Genomic DNA, 19,445 nt, shown 5'->3' with positions numbered 1-19,445 from the left:
GCTGGCCGCTTCGCTTCTCCAAACCTGCACATCTGTAAACCCGTGTGTTGGCGATAACATAGGACCATCCTCGGTCGATTGCATACAACCTTTGTCCCTCGAAATCGTTGACTTTGCCACCTTGTTGGTTTGTCCTGTCCAGCAAAAGCAGATGCACGTAGCATTGGGGTTGGATTTCTCACAGAGTACCAAAGAATGGAGAAAGCTGTGCGACAATTATTGCAGATTTCATCAGTGAACTACCTATCCTATCAAACTACGTTTTCGAGAGTGGAACGAATTTTCGCTATGGCCTAATAATCTCAAAAGCTACTCCCTTGGATACGCTTTTGTTCCTCCTGTTCTCGCACCCTACTGTATTTGCGAGCTCGACGAACTAATCACGATTAGCTGCGTCAAGTAAACGATTGACATCTTCGCCGTATTCCGACCGAGAATACCGTCTCCTATTCAGGGCGTTATTCAGCATGTCATAATCCACACACTGCCTTTTCCCCCATGTGCTAATATGAGTCGGATGATGAGGCTGCTCAGGTACCATATAGTAGGGACTGAGATTCAGATCAGGGAAGCACATCACCGATTTTCTCAAAGTCTCCAAGCAGTGCACTTGGAATGTTTAGCTAGATATAAATGAATACAGATATGTTCTTTGTGAGATACGCACAGGTGTGACCCTCGAGCCAAGCTAGGTCTTCAACGGTTTTGTTTCTGTAGTAGTAGTCCCGAAAGTACCACTGCTTGAAATGGCGCTGCATTGAAATTATTAGTAGGGGTATTTGAAAAACACCTTTGCCCATCTTACCAAGCAGTGAAGGTTGTGGTCGACGCCTAAACTTGCAGACACTCCCCCTTCTTTGAGAGGAAGGCTGCTTGTTAGATTCAATTGCTCGGCTTCTTTCTGGAAAGCTCGGAATCCGTGCCCTATGATTCATGTCAGTGGATTACATTTTTAGAAAGCACAACCGTACGTCTTATGAGCTTGTTCCATGCCAAATCACTCTCAACTGATGCTTCACCCATGTAGAGCGTATTTGACCAATAATCTGGGTCACCGGGATGCGTTGTCCATTGAACTTCAGAGCGTAGAGGAACTTCAAAAGTTAGTTACTTCTTTCGATCTACTATGGGTGACTTACAGTGTTTGTATGGGTACTCAATGTGGCTACCTGGAATATTTTGAAGGCAGCTTAAAAGAAATTGCGGGCAGGTAAGCATCAATATGAGTAGAATAATAATTGCATAGCAAAGATGAATTAAAAATCTCATGAGCAATGCCAGGAAAGTTGTGTTCACAATTCGTAGAGACGACGACGCATGTCGATCTTTCCAGATCGCATACAGCGCATCCTCCTCGTCGAGCAACAAGCGCTCGTCAGGCTGCTCTTTCATTGTTTAGGTCAAAGTGTGTGATGCCTGGATCAGAAGGCTTTTGGTAGAGTGAAAAGATTCTTTGTTGATTAATCATAAGCAACGACGATAGTATATCACAGGATTGGGACGTCTCCATATTTACATAGTGCACGCGCCTACACAACCACTGTCCTTATTCTACCTGAGATGACAGCGTGTTTTGAATATAAATGTACGATTTCGTCATACTTGATGCATGACGAATTGCCCAGCTATGTCAACAACAGAGTATTTGGGGCCTAGATTTCTCGACACTTTTAGATTGTATAGGCCATAACAAGTATTACTTGCCACTGAAGTCCTTTCTCCCATCGCTCGAGAGAATATGACAAGGATCTAACTCCTTGAATTGAAATACAGTTTGGGATGACGTCTTTGAGGAAACTGGTCGCCTCCTTTTTCAAGGTAGATACTGGTCGCATTGTGACATTGTTTTGGCTAGTAGGCCGTATTCAGCTGCAGCATCTTGATGTCCGGCACAGGATTGTGCATATCTCTTACAGGGGAGTAATCAGTATACTATATGCATATGCATGTTTTATTGCTCTTTCCCCGAGATTACCGGCTATCCTGTTACTATCGCAAGTTTAAGATCCGATGATCGAGGAAGATGGTAAGGATTCATTGATTGATATACACTACCTCATTGTTGGAGACAGCCGATGCACAGTCGTCAAATTCTTCCAATGTTCGGATTTGTTCAAGCTTGCTTTTTGGGCTCTGATGATATGTTGGATGTTATTGCACGAACCTCGCTCGGCATACGTAGGTTTGCCCCCAGAGGTCCATAATTGTCGAATATTTAAATGTACGGATCCTCGACTTCGTTCTTTATCCACTATACAATATCCAGCTCCAAAAGTTCCAGCTTGAGTCATACTGATACACCTTACCTGCCTATTATCACAAAATGGCTTCCTTCAAGTTCCTTCTTCTCCTCGCCTCTGCTGCAGCAGTGTTCGCAAACCCAATCCTTCCCCGAGGTCTTTACCCTACCTTTCCCTACAATCCAGTCTCTAACTATTGCCCCAGAAGCAGACTTGAACGAGGCAGCGATTGCTGAAATCAATGCCGTTCCAATTGAGCGCGATCCGTCTAAATGAATTGGGGAGCAAAGGTTGTCTCGACGGATGGATGAGGCTCGTCCATTGGTTGGTGGATTCAAACAGCTAGGATGATACTACATGTGATGTTTAAATCACGAGATTAATGTACCCGTATGGTGCATAGTTGTGCCATATGATTGTCTAATATACATCTGCTCTTACAGGTTCTTCTCAATTTCATCCTAATTTGATGATATATAATGGGTGACAGTGGAGGACACGGAATCTTCTGAGATGCTAAGTTTGCAGGTGAGAATATATTATAATCTCACATGTCTATTCTCTGAAAAGTTCAATCCCCACCCCATGGCAACTGTGATATTTGCACCTAGATAAATGGACGTCATGTACGCACATCTGAAACCCATTGGGCGGAACATTTATTGCGAGCTGCTATGCGCAACGACAAATCCGTACATATCTAATATCTCATAGCAAGACTGGCTGCACTTCCCTAGATCGCCCGTAAAATCGCAAAGGCAGAGCATACTCCATCTATGTTCTAGCTTTCGTATGCCATGCAGTTCAGTTCAGCAATATGACATTGGAGCGATGTGCAGGAAGGCAGGTGAGACATTATTCAGTACGTCGGTCTACGAGAATCCTATGGTGGTAGCGAGCGCGACAACGAGTATGTCTTGTAGATTAAAAGAAGGCAAACGATATATGATGCAGATTGTCACCTTCCCTAAAGCCCCTGATTCCTGCACAATGTCGTCGCTGGCGTTTCGCACGCTTCCTAAATCCTTGCGCGAATCAGCCATCCCTGATATGGTGTTAAAGAATTAGAACCTGACCAGGCCAGGCTACCTAGATAATGTAAATCAGCAATCCAGCATATTCCTCTGGATCGTTGGTATCGCAGTTCCCAGGTAGAATTATTATGCCTGCTGTTTTGTTTGGACAAGGCCACGATTGCTCCCCTTTGGTTATTAGCCGGAAGATGTCTGTATGTTCGTGCGGGGTCTGGGTTCCCAGTCAGCCAGTCTCGGGGACTAAGTTGCAGGTCGGTAGGAACGCCCTGCATTCCCGCTGCTGTACGACCTTCCGAAAGCTGGGGTTATAGAGTGTCGATGTCCGGCATCTTTTATCATCGCCATCACGATCGACAATTCTTGCATAGCCATGTTTGAGCGCAACAGCGTGAAGATTAAGCCATGGCGTTGCCACAGAATCAAACATAAGTCGACATGTCTTCGAATGGCAGACTATCCTACAGATTCTGTTTCTGCTTTATAGCGCACTGAAATTTTCTCAAAACTTGAGCTACCAATCGCCATTTCATCTCATGGCCTATGACAATCCACCAGGACTTATTGCTGCGGCAGCTATTGTACAAACAATCGTTTATGTTGTTGTCGCATTGAGATTCCAAACACGCCACAAGCATGGTCGCAAATACCATCCATCGGATTGGCTAATCCTCTTGGCCGCTTTCCTGTCAACCGGCTTATCTATTATTCAAATATATGGTAAAATTTCGCAGCGGCTGAGAGTTTTTATTGGAGCTGACCTTCAACAGGAAGCGCTGTTGGTAGGCTGGGTGTTCCTGTACACGGATCCATTGGATCGCCAACCTTTCGACAATCTACAGCATTAAATTTAAGATGGGTATGTATGCTCAACTTGTCAAGCGCTTTCATTACTAAGATCAGAGAAGTACCAATGGGCCGTCTTCCTTAATGGTGTTGTAGTGACTGGGCTCATCAAAATCTCGGTATCCTTTTTTTACCTACAGATATTCTCGGTCAAGTACCGATACATCATTGTTCCCTGGCTAGTATTGATGGTCCTGTGGACAATTGGCTTCACTATTTTGATGCTTACGTTCTGCGGAAATCATGGCCTATGGCCATCTATTCCCTTATCCGTGGAGAAAAGCCAATGCTTGTCGGGAACAAAGATTGGATATGCTATCGTGATAGGAGGCACAGTAACGGACTTTCTAACGGTTCTGATTCCATTGCCTATGGTAGGTCGCACTTCACCGTTTCCGGTGTCTCGCAGAATACTTATCTCTCAAAATGATAGGTTTTTGGGCTACAATTACCCTTAAAGCAAAAGCTTGCAGTCATGGGAGTATTTACTATAGGTCTTTTGTTAGTAACCCCTTATTGCTCTGTAGCGCGTGATGCTAACTGTTCGAAGGTCCGTAGGTGGTAGCGTAGCCAAAGCGTACATATACATTTCAAGCGCACTGAAGAAGAGCTCCATGGACTATGCTAGTAAGTTAGCAAAATCAAATTCAAGACTTGGTTTTACTAAGCATGAACAGCAATCATTACGTCAATATCAGTCTGGGGACTTGTTGAGTCACAGTTCGGAATAATTGCAGCAACCCTCATGACACTAGGTCCTCTCCTGAGAGACCTTTCTAATTCTAGGATGCTCGGCAGCATCATGAACTCCACTCGTAATCTTCTGGTCTCACTGTCCAGTCCCACTCAGGCAACGATCTCCAAGGCAGAGCTGTCGAAGACGAGTTCCGAACAACCGGAGGGATATCGTGATGGGTCCAGCGTGGGCTTGCGTGGAGTCTAGTCAGTATTTGAAATTACGCCGCGAGACGAGAAACAAATCTAGGAGTAATAGATACGGCAAGGGGAGCGTGTAGTTGAGGCAATTTTGAAAAGAATTACATTATTTAATCGGTCCCTCCGTACTCTACTAAATCTTCTTATCAACCGACTATACTTAAAGTTGGAAACCGTTTCACCGATATTAAGAGCCAATACTGCTATATCAGAATACATTCACACATTGTCAGAGTATATTCGCAGGACGCCTATGAAAGTAAAGAGTTTGATCCAACATGCTACAACCTAGAACTCCGCAGATAGAAGAAGACTTTCTAGTTTGCAAGGGACTGCCCGACCATGGGTAAGAGGTGAGCAGATATATTGGATCTTACCACGGCAATGTCATCTTAACCAGTAAGATACCTTGCGGCGATAGCGATCATGAAGCCAGGCCTACTAATCCCAATCACGTTCTCCCGCATGCTCCTCCCCAAAACTCTACGTCATCTTCATCTTCTCAAACTGCGCAATGGTCTTTTCGAAATTGCCGCTTTCAAGCTCTGCCGCGCGTAGCTTCTCCAGTTCTGCGTCTTTGACAAGCTCGCTGGCCTTCGCCTCCCAACTCGGGTCCATAATCTTGAGTTGCTTCCTAATTGTCTCATTTGCTTTATTACGTCGAGCCTTCGCTTTTGTAATCTCTTTATCAATATCAATTTGGCCTTCAACATTAAGATACACAGTTGCTGATGTGCCAATGATGTAGACCGCAGAATCAGTAGGCGCAGGATCAGCAGGTGCAAGAATAGTGAGAGATCCGATATTCTTGCCGCCGAGAGAGAGTATTGAAAGCCGGGAGGTTGAGGTTTGAAGTATTTTGTGAGTAGCATCATCCAACGGGTGGATAAATGTTTGCGCCGAGCGCTTGATACCATACTCAGCTGTGAGAGAACGGAGGCCTTTGGAGATATCAACGAGCAATTCATACTCTTTCTCAGCCCCTAGATCGTAGAAGACCTGGAGGATATCAAAGTCCGGGAAGTCGGCAACAGTGATTGACGGCGTCTTATCGCCTTGACGTCGAGGAAGACGCTGGAATAGCTCCTCGGTTAAGAAGGGCATAAAAGGGTGAAGTAAGAGGAGACCACCTTCCAGAGCAGTGTATAAGGTCTGCTTTGTACCCTCCTTGTGTTCAGCACTGCTATCGTCTAGGATTGCCTTTGAATTCTCGATAAAGACATCGCAGAGATTGTTCAAGAAATATTTGTAGCCGACCTGTGTGGCTAGGGAGAAATCCCGTGAAGCCAAGTGCTCGCTCATGTCTTTCGAGGCTTTTGCCAGTTTGTGCAAGATCCACCGCTCAGGCAAGGTTTCTTTGCCTGTCTTTTGAACCCTTGTCCTCGGTGTAAAATCGCCTAACCTCCAAGAACATACTTTGTCGCTTGATAGATTTTGTTGCAAAACTTGCGATAACCGTGGATGACACTGACATCAAACGAAATGTCCCCACCACCGGTAGTGTAGCCACAGAGAGCCATGCGCAGCGCGTCTGCACCACACTCCGGAATACCTTGCGGAAATGCAGTATTCTGATACCTCTCCGCAGTTTTCAGCTCTTTGGGATCTAGGTTTCCCATAAGTAGCTTGTCCTTGAGTTGCTGAAGGCCGATACCAGTCATGATATCGATAGGATCGACGACGTTGCCAAGCGATTTGCTCATCTTGCGACCTTCCGAATCACGGATCAAGGAGTGACAGTACACTTCCTTGAACGGGATTTTTCCTGTCAATTTCAAGCTAAGCATAATCATTCGCGCAACCCAAAATGGCAGGATATCCCAGCCTGTTTCTAGAACAGAAGTAGGGAATAACTCTTTCAAATCATTTGTTTCCTTTGGCCACCCAAGAGTGCTAAAAGGCCACAGGCCTGAGCTAAACCAAGTGTCAAGGACGTCCTCATCCTGCACCAGAGTGAAGTTCTTGCCTTTGAACTTAATCTTGGCCTTTTCAGTAGCTTCTTCCAAAGTACGTCCGGTGACCCAAAGTTCATTGTTGGAAGAATCGTTGTCAGAAGAATCATCGTGCTTGCCCTCGATCTTCACAAAATAAGCTGGGATTTGATGGCCCCACCAGAGCTGTCGAGACAGACACCAGTCGTTGATGTTCTCCATCCAGTGGTAGTACACGCGCTCAGAGGTTTCCGGCCGAATCTTGATTTTGCCGTCCTTAACAACTTGGATTGCGGGCTCGCTTAGCTCCTTTATTTTCATCCACCATTGCGGCTTCTGGAGTGGTTCGATAACGTCTTTGGATTTGCTGCATAGAGGAACTTTCATCGCGTTATCCTCCTGCTTGACAAAGAGTCCTAATTCATTGAGTCTATCAATGACAGAGTATCGTGCGTCAAAGCGCTTCTGGCCTTTGAATGGACCAGCGTTATGATTCAAGTGGCCGTCGTCCGTTAGAATATTGATAAAGCCAAGGTTGTGGCGCTTTCCAATGGCGAAATCATTGGGATCGTGAGCAGGTGTAATCTTGACGGCACCTGTACCAAATCCAGGGTCAACGTAGTCATCGGCAATAATGGGTAGAAGCCTATCAAGAAAAGGGTGTTTCGCCATAGCACCGGTGTCGACAAGGCCCTTGTATCTACTGTCGTTTGGGTGGACAGCAATTGCAGTGTCACCAAGCATTGTTTCCGGCCGGGTTGTTGCTACAACGATGAACTCGCCCTCTTTGCCGTTAATAGGGTATTTGAAAGACGTGAGAACACCAAACTCGACCTTGCGGTCATAACCAGGAACATCGAGCAAAGTACGGCCAGGAATTTCCTTGTTGTCGACTTCCAAATTCGATAAGGCAGTGTTCAACTGCGTGCACCAATTAACCAACCGGTTCGAACGATAGATCAGTCCCTTCTCGTGTAACCTGACAAACGTCTCTGTGACTGCAGCCGACAAATTCTCATCCATTGTAAAGGCTTCCCTCGTCCAGTCAAATGATCCGCCCATGCGCTTTAACACAGAGACAATCCAGTCGTGATGATCGTTCTTCCACTCCATCACCGTCTCTAGGAATTTTGGCCTACCAAGGTCATGCCGAGTCTTCTTCTGACGGCGCCAGAGCATATTTTCCACAACGGATTGAGTGGAAATACCAGCATGATCGCAACCAGGAAGATACAAGGTTTGATAGCCTTGCATGCGATGCCATCGGATAAGGATGTCCTGAAGCGCGGTGGCCAGTGCGTGGCCGCAGTGAAGTTTTCCGGTGACGTTGGGTGGGGGCATGGGTATCGTGAAGCTGCCCTTTTCCATAGCAAGCTCGCCGCGATGTTCGACATTGTACTCAGGTTTGAAGAAGCCTTTCTTGTCCCACCAGTCGTTCCAAGCAGATTCGACAACCTTGGGCACGTACGCTTTGGTAAAGGGACTGTCGTCCATCGGCTTGAGGATCTTCTTCTCGCCCTTCTTGATCTCCTCGATATACTCGCCGAGTTGTTCTTCGTCGGCTTTATTCTTCCTCTTCTCCTTCTCTCCGCCCTCGCGAACCGCCTTTCCGCCGCTTAATTTGGCTTGCGCTGCCATTTTCGCCTTGAACTTGGCATCCTTTTCTGCCTTTTTCCGCTCTTTCTCTAGCTCCCTCTCGGACTTGACCTTCTCCTCTGTGCCCTTCTCACTGATATCACGGCCTGAAGACATTTTCCCTCAGTAAGGTCGGTCTTGCTGCGGCCCCCGATGGCGTGGCTCTTGCCGTCGTAAACGTGCCTTTGGAGTCGTAGTCAAGATTCGCGTCTGTGTGTTGTGAAGTTGTCTGTGGGAGTTTCGAAAGTGCAAACGTTACTTCCAGCACTACGGGAAGAAAATTGCGGATTGAGTTTATAGGAGAGAGCGCGGAGAGGGAGATCAGTGGGGAAGCATGGGCATAGAAATGAGTTGTAGTCTCTAGGAAGTCAAAGGTAGCCATTTGGCTTGGCAAAAGATGACTCAAAACCACGTGCAAACACAATTGCAACCACACACCTTCTTCTATTATCACAATCTGGTCTTATAAGAGATGACAGGAAATCTAGAGAAGGCGGCTGGCTCAGCCTTTCAACGCCTGTAGTAGAGAGCGCCTTCTTCACCAAATCGATCGTGCCGAAGCGCAGGGAGTCCAGAGCATTGGGCAGCAATTCTTGCGGATACAATCGAAGGACTTCATATACTTTCTATGAGCGGGCTTGGTGTTGAAGAAACTGGAAAGGAATGTTGATGTTGGGCCTGCACGTCTGATGTGGCTTCGCTGCTTTGCATGCGCGAAGTCAGATGCGATTAGTTGGGGCATCCAGAATTATACATCGCAGCAACCTAAGCCTTGTCATGACGGCTCAAACCCAATCTCGGGCCTCAAGAAATGGTGATTGTCCTAACCAAGTTGGTCCGATACTCATAAAGACTGCGTAAGCGTCACGTATGCTAGTTAGTCGTAGTATAGAACGATGGCGTTGGTAGTAATTTAAAAAAAAATCATATCTTTTAACGCACATGCGCGCACCTATCTCGAGTATCCTTCTATTAGTCATGTTGCACTCTTGAATTTGGGCCTTCGTCACCGTCAGGCTTTATCAGGTCACTCAATAAACGCTTCTCCGCAGTTATACTCCCGGAATCTACCGCCCAGATCGTTTGCATCCGCCAGTCTTTCGGTGGTAGTTTTGCTACGCCTCGGCCTTGCCCTATGAATCGATCAATCAGTTCGATTTCCTCGGCTCCCATATTCCCGCGGACAGCGTTGAATACTAGCTGGCCGAGGTAGTGAGAATGGCTTTGGTCGCGGAGGCCCATGGCAGCCAAGATTATAGTGGATCGTAAGGATTGGAGATATGTCGGATGAGTATCAGCCTGGATGGCGGCAAAGGTGCTAAAGGCAAGGAGACTGAGGTACTGGACCATCATCGCGTTGTTCGCTTTGAATCCGTGACGAAGGTAGTACAGACGCACGAGTATCTCCATAGAGCGTTTTGATTCGAGAAGCATATCTTTGGGCTGTTGCTTCAATATATGCAACGTTTCGGTCATATGCTCCGGAAGGCTTAGGGTGGTTGCCATTGGCTCTTCAAGAAGGTTGATAATGAAATTATGGTATTGCATGCTGTTGTCTTTGTTAACAAACGAAGTCTACTGGAGACGTGTGGATGTCACCTACTGGAGTTGGAGTTGGTAGGGAGTAACAATTCTCCTTGGCTGCATAGGCTCCGGTAAATCAGTGTACCATTCCAACAACCTTGCGCAGTAAGCTAGAACCTGAGGGGATGATGGGCGGTAGTGATTGTTCTCATCGGTGAAGAACTCAGACGCCATATCTATGGCAATGGCCCATAACTGTATTCTTGCCCTCAGAAAATATCCGAAGTGAGAAGAGAACACGGCTGAAGATGAAGGAAATTTGAACCGAATCTCACTATACCAATCCGGCCGTTCCGATGGGTCTGGTAAGGGTGCTTTGGGGGGAACTGGGCATAAGGGAGGCTTATGCATCATGTAGCTATTGGGCCTGTCGCTAGGTTAGATGAAGTGACAGAGAATCGTGAATTAATTGACATACCCTTGATATGCATACAGAAACCAAGCAGTAAAGTCTCGGGCGTCTTGCTCTCTTTTACTTATCCCAGTAGATGGAGAGAATATCTCAAGCTCATTGGCCATTGCTACTGCTTGCGCGTTGTAGCGATACCCAAGCTTGTCCGCTCCATTCATATTGTAAACAACATTCAAAATAAGTGCAGCGTGAATAGTGGTAAGCTGAGGCTGAATAACCTCCAACTCCCATAATCGCCGAGCCTCGGCCAGAAAACGATAACCTAAGTTGTCTGGGTTCCAGAACTCAGCCCTACATGGGTTCTCCTGATCACAGAACTGCTGGCATAGTCAGGCAAATGAAAAGGATCGTCAACGGCAAGACTTACACAAGCCCACGCCAACACGGCGTTAACCAAGAGTGAAGAACAACATTGATGTCGACCTGCAGCCATATCCTGAAGAAAGTAATCTTTGTGAAAGAATGAGCCCATATGATATTCCGAAAGAAAAAGGTCCCCAATGAGCCTGCGCATCAAATGGTTATTGGAACAGACCGAAGTCCATTCAGATGGTCTAGCGTGGTCTAGGTTCGGATCTACCAATTTTGCCGAATGATACGGCGTCATATAGAGGCTTGCATGGGAGTTTTGAACACCAGACTGAAGTTCTTGACCACCAGGATAGTTAGCTTTGGCGAACGAAAACTCATAAACTAGCGTGTCAGTATAAATATTTTCAGACTGCAGCAAGAATTCTGGCATTGCGCGCATATATGGGAATTCGTATCGGGACCTATGTTCTGGTACCAGAGCCAGCTGCATAAGGAGGTTACCGTCTCTGATTTGATTAAGGATTGATTCTGGATTGGCGCCGGCCCTAATCCGTTGAAGCACGCTGTACGATTCTTGTTCTGACATGGATCTCAGCATCTCGAAGAGCTCCTCGTGGGCTGACCTCTGGCGTTCCAGTTCCTCATACTTTCGCTAAGCAGGCGTTAGAGGGAGATAGAAGGCTTTTTGGAGAGATCAACCTTCATGGGAATGACCTCAGCATAGATACATGTGCTTCGGCGTTCATCACATTTATTACATTTTGGTTGTCTACCGTCGCACTACGTCGTTGAGGTAAGCATACGTTGTACCGCGGCAGTTTGCCAAATACCTTTGTTTTGCGCATGCGACAAGCTTCGCACGCAACAGCTATCCGTTTTCTTTCTTTCTGAGGATGCTTATTTGTCGGTGGTGGTGGAGGCTCTCTTGAGACTCCTCTTCCACGCCCCGCAATGTTTGGTAACAGTATCGGCAGGGGCCTCGAATCCCTGGACATATTGGCAGCAAAAGCCTTGCGGAAGATAGAAGCAATCGCTTTTGTAGAGATTATGTGGAAGGACCATTGTGTGAATGGGATGTCTGCAATTGATCCATCTCTGTCCACTTCAAACAGAAGGTGGCGGGGGGAACACAGGTCACGTGTATGAAAATGGCCTGAGAAGTTCCAGATCACTTGGAACAATGAACCAATCGGGTGCCCCGGGACCCGGAACGGCTTCTCTTTCCGACCAATACCGTGCATACAACCTTATGAGCTGATACGTATATGTAGATGAAGTGCCTGTATGTTACCCATGTAGAAAAATGTCGAGAATTGACGAACCGATCATGCTACACATATTGTTGCTATTGATGTACATGAAGGGCCTAGGTTGGACCAAATGCCATTAGTGTGACCCTGACACCTGATCGTATCGTTCACCAGCTGCCCCACAACAAACACTCAGGGTTTCCTGTAGATAATCAAGTACATCTGACAATGAGAAGGATTCGTCTCAATGGACTAGAGGTTTTGCGTGTACTGCATGCATAACTTGTCAGTATTGTTTATCGTAAATTGAGCTCATGGTATGATTGCTCGTTCTTACCAATAAGGTAAAGCACTGAAACGATAGCTTGACCATGCTGAAGCATCAGCCAGCAACTTCACATGAGGCAATGGCCTCATTTTATTGAAGAATTCGCGTGATGCCTTCCCACGGGCCATTTATGCCCTCTAGAAGCTGACTAGAAGCTGGACGTTAATTTTCTATCGAGACCAGGTACCCAGGGGTGGCGGGCCCGCAGAAGTGGTGCTAGTGAAATAGGAAATCGAACAACTGTGAATTCTTCTAGTAAATTTCCTCATGCGAACACACATTCGACTGCCTGGCAAGCCACAAAGCCCGCCTAGGTGAACTATGCATCAATAAGGCAACCTTAAACTTTCACTAAAACATGAAGGACGATAAAACACAACTTACAGGGACGGCTTCTTATTGTTCAAACTTGCATGTTCTACGGTCGTCTCCAAATCACCTTGGATCTCATCGAGACACATCAAAAAGAGCCTCGAATAGCGTTCTCGAGTTATACGTCAGAGGAAGTTGAATCGCTCGGGTACGAGGTAGCTATACCGATCGAAAAGGATGACCCGGGCGTTACTTTCCGTTCCGACAACTCCTTCCCCAGATACTCGTGGATCAGCGAGGATGATTCATTGCGTCAGTCAGTAGCGGCCATGTGAATCGTATCCGGAGCGGCTTCCGTTGTCCGCTAGAGGTGGATCGAAATGCTAGCCCCGATCTTCCAGATCCCCTAGAAACATCATTCATTTCATGCCACTCAGTAATAGAACTTTCTTACACGATACCTACGTTTCGAAGGTACGAGGGTATCATACTTGTAACTGGGCTAGTGTGTAATCTCTGTATCAGTCTTTCCTCGATTTCAGGTAAAATTCCCATTGTTGAATGCCACAACGATCATATACGAGGCATGTTCAGCTGCGATCGTCCCAGGTTCGACCTTATGGTGAAATCAGGAAACTCTACCGGCCTGGTATGCTCTCATGTCTTGTTTTATTGGTTGGTCTCATTACTATTCCTATAGGGGGCTATCGACGGGTACCAGCACTCAGATGTGCACTAATGTGACTATCAAAGCCTCCAATCATCGAGCTAGTTAGCGACGCCCGAAACGAGTTCACTGGCACCAAAGAATAGACTTTCGCGACGCGCGATTCACCGGCTAGGTATTCGTCATATCCGCACTCATCGAACGCAGCTAACGCTTTAGTTGCTCCTGATCGTGATTTGCGAGGTCTTTCTATCAAAGTACAGAATGCATTGCTACGCCGTATTCTTCCCCCAGCTTCAAACCTGTTCGTTCCACTTTACACATTTCTCGCATTATTCTCCAACTCCAACACAGTGGCTACCATAACTCGGCCTTTCCGTACAGGCCTTTGGCGCGGTGTCACATCGATATGAGCGATGACCCCCATATTGTACTGGCCAGTGATTCAAGCTTTTTACCGGAGGTTTGGGTACATTTTCCACATTATAATCTTCAGACGTTCCCGTGTTTACTCAGTAACAGTCCTGGTTTGCCGTTGGTGTCACAGTGATACTCTTGCGCTACATTGTGCGAATTCGAGCCGTTGGATTCCGTGGATTCCAAGGAGACGATTATATCGCTATTCTGGTACGTTTTCACAATAGCACCACCCTGACATTGTCGTTAAAACGTTGCAGAGTCTGGCCCTTTACACAGCGGATGCCATTCTTGTTGATATTTGCTGTGAGTAGGAGAATGCCTTGCAATATTGGATTCCACTAATTTTGCTCCCCAAGACCACAAAGGCACAAATGTCGACGTCGAACCGTCCGTCGTAGACTTGCTTACGGATTCTGAGATCAAAGCAGTGAAGGAAGGGTCGAAAGCTCAGATAGCTGCCTGGTACACTTATACTGGATTAATTTGTAAGTCTTGCTCGGCTGCGCGGAAGAGGTTAAGAACAATTTTACCAACGACTGAGGCTTAGGGTGCATGAAGTTCATGTTATTATTCTTCTACCAGCGTTTAACCATTGCGACATTCGAATCTCGTCTTGTGCGGTATTGTTTCTGGATGTGTGGGATCACATATGTGGCAGTCTTCCTGACAATCACCTTTGGGTGCCACCCGTAAGTCTGTAGTTAGCAAAGGTCTGAACGCGAAGCGAATCGATACTGACGCAAGGGCTCCAACGTATAGTATAGCGATGAACTGGCAAGTGCGCCCGCTTCCACCGCGCGCTTGCACATTCAAACCGCAGAATTTCTATGTCGGCGCCGTTCTCAATGTCATTACGGACGCGATAATCCTAGCCATCCCCATTCCAATGCTCTGGAGGCTACGCATCAAGCTTACGAAGAAGATCGCCATTGGTCTTCTGATATGCTCCGGTCTTTTCGTCATCACAGCTGCGATCGTTCGCGCCGTCCTCACACTGGGGTCGACACCTTCTGGTCTGAACATCAATCGTTGGGGTGTGCGCGAAACTATTGTTGGTATCTTAACCGTCAACCTCCCGATTTTGCGGCCCATGTTCAAACGTAGTTTCTGGCGCTCGGGAGGATACGTATCAGATATGACATCTTATGGACAATCGCGACCTACGAAGAACACCTACGGCCATGGCACGTCCCAACTGCGGTCGAAGACCGGATCAAAAAGCACAGGTCGGTCCGATACAGATTTCGTGGATATAGAAAGGTCTGCATCAGGATCATCACAGGTCAATCTAACAGACAATGGTACGGGCGATATCTCAGACGGGATAGTGATGATTGAACAGACGATCAATGTGAGCTCACGGCCTCGTGATGAAGAGGACGGGCAGAGCGACTGGAGTCGCGACGTAGGAGAATCTGGCTTCAAGACGAACGTTACAACGGGGAATAATGTTTAGCATGCATAACCTATGGAAATTGCGACCACATTGTTGATTTATTGCAATTAGAAGAGTAAGATACCCCAATATCATTGCTTACCTAGAAACCATACCGCCAGAATCGAAGAATCCAACGCTGCATAATTTCTACGCCGTGACTGAGGCGAGACCTGCTTCGAAATATTAACTCGTAATCCTCACGTCGAGTTTGTGTATGCGCAAATACGACCGGGGTGCTAACGAATATTGCATGAGCGATTAATTAGTGTAAGATCATACATTCGCCGTGTGATAACTGCGTATCCCTTTTAGAATACTTCGCTCAGTATAATATCGGCAGCCTGTTCAGCGATAGCGTATACAGCAGCCTGGTAGTGTGATGCCAAAGGTTGAGGGATCTGTCGGTGTTAGACACAGTTCGGTGGATCGAGCTTCAATGCACTTTTGGCTTATTTCCAAGAATGGTACTCACAATACTGGCATCAACCACCCGGAGGTTCTTCACTCCTTTGACCTTAAGCGATCCATCAACAACCTTGCCCATTGCTGCTGTACCTCCTGGATGGAACACAGTTGACGCCCCAAGCTTGATGCGCTTGTCGATAGCTTCATCAGATGCATCTGGACCAAGAGATGGAAATCCTTCGGGAAGATACTCCTCTGCGACCAACTCTTTACCTTCTGGCGTTTCAAACATCAGTTTTGAGTGCATACGGAACCCTTCTCGCATCACGTGTCGGTCTGCTTCGGTGGCATGGTAATTAGGATCAATGACGGGCTGAACAGTCGGATCGCTCGAGCCTAAAGTAACCGATCCTCGAGATGTGGGAAGGCATCCCATATAGTAGGTCATAATTGATTTCCCGTCTATGGGGATTTGGAGCCCAATCGCCTCGGCTCCAAATACAGCGTACAGCAGGTTCATCTCTAAATGACTTCGAGGACCTTTCAATAATGGGTGGTCGTCGGAGACCGGTTCGCCGACATCTTTCTCGATCGCTGCTTTCAAAGTATCATGCGAAATGGGTGCTGTGACGAGCCAGTCGACTGGCCCACCTTTCTCATAATTGGGACCACCAAAAAGTGGTGATCCTAATGCATAACCGTTCTCTGGATTGCGAAGCTTCCAGTAACGGAAGATCATTGTGTGGTCATGCAGGTTCTTACCCACTTCGGGAAGGTCGACCACTGCAGTAATCCCATGTTCAGATAGATTTCGTGCGTCACCAATGCCCGATAGCTGCAGGACCTGAGGTGTACGATAGGCTCCGGCAGAGATGATAACTTGGCCAATAGGGCTTGCCAGGCGAGACTCTCCATTCGCCAGCTCAACACCAACGGCAACTTTATCATCATTGATGATGATCCGACGTACAAGGGTATCTGTAAGAACCTCGACCCCATCCAAAGAGTATACCGCGCTGGCAATTTGTCGTTTTCCGTCCCGCCAATTCTCTACCAAGTCAGTAATTCCCTGCGGGTGGCCATTGTTCGCATCCGGGATACGTTTCAGACCTAGATGGGACCAAAGTTTAAAAACGTGATCACGCAATGGAAATTTTCGACCAGATGCACTGACGGAAGCTGTATGGATTGGGCCGTCGAATCCGTGTTGTTCATGGTCAGCATTTGGATCGAAATGCTTCTCAGATCGCTTAAAATATGGTAGAAGGCCCTTGTAGCTCCAACGGTCGTCGCCGACCTCTCGAGCCCATTCATCATAATCTAGAGCGTCACCACGAATCCAACCACCTGGAGTACGGTGAGAATTTCCCGAATAGGTATGCCTTGTATTGTAGTCTTACCAGTGTTAATTATAGTGCCGCCTGAGAGACCTTTCATAGCACAGTTGTACCGAGGTTTGCCATCTAGATGTACTTGGGGAACGGTGAAATACTTCCAATCGAGCTCGGAAAAGTGCAAGAAAGCGGCTTCAGCCGGAGTGTCGATGTATGCATGCCCAGTCACATCAGGCCCAGCCTCAACGAGGAGTATAGAGGCTTCTGGCATTCGTTGCCGTAGCCGCGAGGCCACGACGCAACCAGCAGTGCCCCCTCCAACGATGATGTAGTCGGCCATGATTATGATAGAACAATTCAAACTGATGAAAGAACGTCGGGCTCACGACACGTCTGGAAGACTGGATGGTCGCTTTGTATCCTGTTTTGTTGTTGTTCTCAACGCGTCGACTGTGCCACGAGAGGATTTGAATGATACCTAATTCGGAAGTTGGGCGGTGTAGGTACAAGTGCTTACCCCAGGTCATCAATTTACTGTGTACATGGTTACCTAGTTACTTCTCACTCTCGTACTGTCGCGCACTTCGGTGGCGGTCCTTAATTAAAATCTTACCAGGTACCCACTTTGTGCTTATGACCAGAACGTTATACTACAGCCCATCTGACAGGATGCACATTCACACTATTACGCGAATTCTAGGCCCAGTTAGCAGAGTCAAAATTGTAAAGAAAGTCGTGAGCATACTCTCAGCGACGGTTAGCCAAGCTCCCTTCTACTTGAAATCAATTTTTGTTTGCATTGTAGAACAATTTAGAGAACACTTCACCTCATGCAGCATAGATATGATCTAAATGCTGTTTTCATTCATCGCCCTTCGTACGGAAGCTTCTTTCATAAACTGCTGTATCTACAGAATCATCACAATATCTCCCGACCGATCCTCCACATGGTCAACTCCATACCGGTCTGTCTCGAGGCTCCAGGTAAGATTTCCAGTTGAGTAGTACTTGCACCCATCAATAAATTTATGTACGTGGTTCTGAATGGCTGGCTCGGCGTCCAAGTACTTTCTGATCAGTGATGCAGCTGCCGCATCGAAGTCCTTGATCTCATTCTCGATGAAAGCCACCACCTGCTGAACGGCGGTCTGAATGTCGTTCGTGCGGAAGTAAATGATGGGAATCAGGCTATCGATCGCGTCCCGCTTCTGTAGCATTTTAGCCGCAACTCCCGCGTCAACATATCCAACGTTTGATGGGCAACTCACTATCTCCTTTTTAATCGAGAGAAGGTCATTCACTGCCGAGATGATAGTGTTTGTGTGCCTAAAGAGCGCTCTCACATCCCCATCAGCATAGAATTGGAGAGGTAGATCCATGCCATCCCAGCTAAATTCGTTGAGCGCAAGACACACGGTCACAGCGCTACTCCCAAGGCGATACTCCCAGAACTCTTCCATCGAAGCTATACCGCCGGAGAGTCGAAGAATCTGTTCCCTCTCTGACATTTCCATGAAAAATTCCATCTCTTTGAGGAACATGTGGCGTTGTTCTGGCAATTGGATCAGGGAACATTGGCGTTTGAGGGTCGGGCAATGAAGACATACCTAGGGTGTATCGACCTCGCACTGCAGCACCTATTGGGTCGAAATTGAGGATGATTCGATTTTCAATGCTTGGTTTGTCGACATCAATTCCGAGTGAATAGCGCACGTAGGCAATTGTTTGCTCGCGGTAGCTCTGCGCTGCACCGAATTCATTCCACATGGTTCCATCAGAAAGATCGATTTCTGTAAGATTCGAATGCACCATTCAGTTGAACTGTAAAGCATCATCGCAAATCGGTGTTCTTACCATCATCCCAAGTGAAGAGCCAGACAGCTAGGTAGGTGACGATTCTTAGTCTTTCGAAAGGCGCACATGGCCACCACGTCGCGCCAAACAGGCCAAAATCGGATGCCTGCAGTCCAGCCAACATGTTTCCCGGAGCCACAGTACTATATGATGCATTAGGTCAGCATACGTTTCTGCTGTCAATTGGCCAGTAAAGAGGTACAGGTAATGTCAATTTACTTACCTATCTAGCCATTTATGTATGTCTTGTCGCATCTGATCGATGCCGTCATTTGTCTTTGTTGGCCAATGACTAAACAGAGGCTTGAGATCCGGTACCCTGATTGTTTGCCCACGAAGAGATGCGAGCAGCTTCCTTCTGTGGAATTGATTCTCAAGCTCGGAAGAGACCTGACCTAGCACAGGATTACAAGCTGCGTAGTCGGTGCTCGTGGATAGGGCGTCTTTTGCAAACGAAAGTTGAGCCATCGTGTGAATGCAATCAGGCCAAGAGGTTATGTGCTAACTATA

At 47.0% G+C, this 19,445-nt stretch overlaps 7 protein-coding genes across 7 annotated transcripts; 2 read left to right on the top strand and 5 right to left on the bottom strand.

Annotated features, from left to right (window-relative positions):
• Positions 1 to 376: 376 nt before the first annotated feature.
• On the bottom strand, positions 377 to 1,392 carry BU24DRAFT_415753 (uncharacterized protein; the record flags this gene model as incomplete). The annotated part of the gene is made up of 6 exons (XM_033526319.1): positions 377 to 609; positions 668 to 752; positions 806 to 924; positions 972 to 1,094; positions 1,140 to 1,165; positions 1,343 to 1,392. The coding sequence occupies 6 exons, from the start codon at positions 1,390 to 1,392 to the stop codon at positions 377 to 379; spliced, it is 636 nt and encodes a 211-aa protein (XP_033377039.1).
• Positions 1,393 to 3,790: 2,398 nt separating this feature from the next.
• Positions 3,791 to 5,090, top strand: BU24DRAFT_497874 (uncharacterized protein). The gene is made up of 6 exons (XM_033534304.1): positions 3,791 to 3,991; positions 4,042 to 4,130; positions 4,180 to 4,491; positions 4,551 to 4,618; positions 4,668 to 4,744; positions 4,795 to 5,090. The coding sequence occupies exons 1-6, from the start codon at positions 3,808 to 3,810 to the stop codon at positions 5,058 to 5,060; spliced, it is 996 nt and encodes a 331-aa protein (XP_033377038.1). The 5' UTR covers positions 3,791 to 3,807; the 3' UTR covers positions 5,061 to 5,090.
• Positions 5,091 to 5,536: 446 nt separating this feature from the next.
• Positions 5,537 to 8,944, bottom strand: BU24DRAFT_456206 (valyl-tRNA synthetase; the record flags this gene model as incomplete). Its single annotated transcript, XM_033531425.1, has 2 exons — positions 6,470 to 8,944; positions 5,537 to 6,428 (listed from the first exon to the last, which is right to left on the bottom strand). Exons 1-2 carry the CDS (start codon positions 8,734 to 8,736, stop codon positions 5,537 to 5,539), a joined length of 3,159 nt encoding a protein of 1,052 aa, XP_033377037.1. The 5' UTR covers positions 8,737 to 8,944.
• A 491-nt stretch (positions 8,945 to 9,435) lies between these two features.
• Positions 9,436 to 12,037, bottom strand: BU24DRAFT_429269 (uncharacterized protein). The gene is made up of 6 exons (XM_033529698.1): positions 11,758 to 12,037; positions 11,627 to 11,707; positions 10,983 to 11,579; positions 10,622 to 10,932; positions 10,223 to 10,570; positions 9,436 to 10,168 (listed from the first exon to the last, which is right to left on the bottom strand). Exons 1-6 carry the CDS (start codon positions 11,920 to 11,922, stop codon positions 9,592 to 9,594), a joined length of 2,079 nt encoding a protein of 692 aa, XP_033377036.1. The 5' UTR covers positions 11,923 to 12,037; the 3' UTR covers positions 9,436 to 9,591.
• A 1,676-nt stretch (positions 12,038 to 13,713) lies between these two features.
• On the top strand, positions 13,714 to 15,426 carry BU24DRAFT_381647 (uncharacterized protein). Its single transcript, XM_033524744.1, has 6 exons — positions 13,714 to 13,953; positions 14,007 to 14,111; positions 14,162 to 14,207; positions 14,261 to 14,389; positions 14,452 to 14,593; positions 14,664 to 15,426. Exons 1-6 carry the CDS (start codon positions 13,894 to 13,896, stop codon positions 15,358 to 15,360), a joined length of 1,179 nt encoding a protein of 392 aa, XP_033377035.1. The 5' UTR covers positions 13,714 to 13,893; the 3' UTR covers positions 15,361 to 15,426.
• Positions 15,427 to 15,511: 85 nt separating this feature from the next.
• On the bottom strand, positions 15,512 to 17,661 carry BU24DRAFT_475205 (GMC oxidoreductase). Its single transcript, XM_033532889.1, has 3 exons — positions 17,148 to 17,661; positions 15,815 to 17,094; positions 15,512 to 15,740 (listed from the first exon to the last, which is right to left on the bottom strand). The coding sequence occupies exons 1-3, from the start codon at positions 17,419 to 17,421 to the stop codon at positions 15,651 to 15,653; spliced, it is 1,644 nt and encodes a 547-aa protein (XP_033377034.1). The 5' UTR covers positions 17,422 to 17,661; the 3' UTR covers positions 15,512 to 15,650.
• Positions 17,662 to 17,858: 197 nt separating this feature from the next.
• On the bottom strand, positions 17,859 to 19,439 carry BU24DRAFT_475201 (terpenoid synthase). Its single transcript, XM_033532888.1, has 5 exons — positions 19,159 to 19,439; positions 18,936 to 19,078; positions 18,689 to 18,871; positions 18,350 to 18,633; positions 17,859 to 18,289 (listed from the first exon to the last, which is right to left on the bottom strand). Exons 1-5 carry the CDS (start codon positions 19,401 to 19,403, stop codon positions 17,990 to 17,992), a joined length of 1,155 nt encoding a protein of 384 aa, XP_033377033.1. The 5' UTR covers positions 19,404 to 19,439; the 3' UTR covers positions 17,859 to 17,989.
• Positions 19,440 to 19,445: the final 6 nt, after the last annotated feature.

The sequence above is a fragment of the Aaosphaeria arxii genome (genome assembly GCF_010015735.1).
Source record: "Aaosphaeria arxii CBS 175.79 unplaced genomic scaffold BU24scaffold_17, whole genome shotgun sequence".
In the NCBI taxonomy this organism is placed as follows: domain Eukaryota; kingdom Fungi; phylum Ascomycota; class Dothideomycetes; order Pleosporales; genus Aaosphaeria; species Aaosphaeria arxii.
The sequence above is the reverse complement of the archived record's forward strand: the minus strand, read 5'-3'. Positions and strand labels throughout refer to the sequence as shown.

What these genes read in the sequence shown, in the direction of transcription:
- BU24DRAFT_381647 (XM_033524744.1), top strand. Translation starts at nt 13,894, where the DNA reads ATGAGCGATGACCCCCATATTGTACTGGCCAGTGATTCAAGCTTTTTA. An exon ending in ACGATTATATCGCTATTCTG is followed by an intron (nt 14,112 to 14,161) that starts GTACGTTTTCAC and finishes AAAACGTTGCAG; the next exon opens with AGTCTGGCCCTTTACACAGC. An exon ending in ATCACCTTTGGGTGCCACCC is followed by an intron (nt 14,594 to 14,663) that starts GTAAGTCTGTAG and finishes TCCAACGTATAG; the next exon opens with TATAGCGATGAACTGGCAAG.
- BU24DRAFT_475201 (XM_033532888.1), bottom strand. Translation starts at nt 19,403, where the DNA reads ATGGCTCAACTTTCGTTTGCAAAAGACGCCCTATCCACGAGCACCGAC. An exon ending in ATACATAAATGGCTAGATAG is followed by an intron (nt 19,079 to 19,158) that starts GTAAGTAAATTG and finishes TGCATCATATAG; the next exon opens with TACTGTGGCTCCGGGAAACA. An exon ending in GCGAGGTCGATACACCCTAG is followed by an intron (nt 18,634 to 18,688) that starts GTATGTCTTCAT and finishes TCCAATTGCCAG; the next exon opens with AACAACGCCACATGTTCCTC.
- BU24DRAFT_429269 (XM_033529698.1), bottom strand. Translation starts at nt 11,922, where the DNA reads ATGTCCAGGGATTCGAGGCCCCTGCCGATACTGTTACCAAACATTGCG. An exon ending in CTGAGGTCATTCCCATGAAG is followed by an intron (nt 11,580 to 11,626) that starts GTTGATCTCTCC and finishes ACGCCTGCTTAG; the next exon opens with CGAAAGTATGAGGAACTGGA. An exon ending in CCGTGTTGGCGTGGGCTTGT is followed by an intron (nt 10,933 to 10,982) that starts GTAAGTCTTGCC and finishes CTATGCCAGCAG; the next exon opens with TTCTGTGATCAGGAGAACCC.
- BU24DRAFT_475205 (XM_033532889.1), bottom strand. Translation starts at nt 17,421, where the DNA reads ATGGCCGACTACATCATCGTTGGAGGGGGCACTGCTGGTTGCGTCGTG. An exon ending in CGGCACTATAATTAACACTG is followed by an intron (nt 17,095 to 17,147) that starts GTAAGACTACAA and finishes ACCGTACTCCAG; the next exon opens with GTGGTTGGATTCGTGGTGAC. An exon ending in GGGTGGTTGATGCCAGTATT is followed by an intron (nt 15,741 to 15,814) that starts GTGAGTACCATT and finishes TAACACCGACAG; the next exon opens with ATCCCTCAACCTTTGGCATC.
- BU24DRAFT_497874 (XM_033534304.1), top strand. Translation starts at nt 3,808, where the DNA reads ATGGCCTATGACAATCCACCAGGACTTATTGCTGCGGCAGCTATTGTA. An exon ending in TTCTGATTCCATTGCCTATG is followed by an intron (nt 4,492 to 4,550) that starts GTAGGTCGCACT and finishes TCAAAATGATAG; the next exon opens with GTTTTTGGGCTACAATTACC. An exon ending in GTATTTACTATAGGTCTTTT is followed by an intron (nt 4,619 to 4,667) that starts GTTAGTAACCCC and finishes AACTGTTCGAAG; the next exon opens with GTCCGTAGGTGGTAGCGTAG.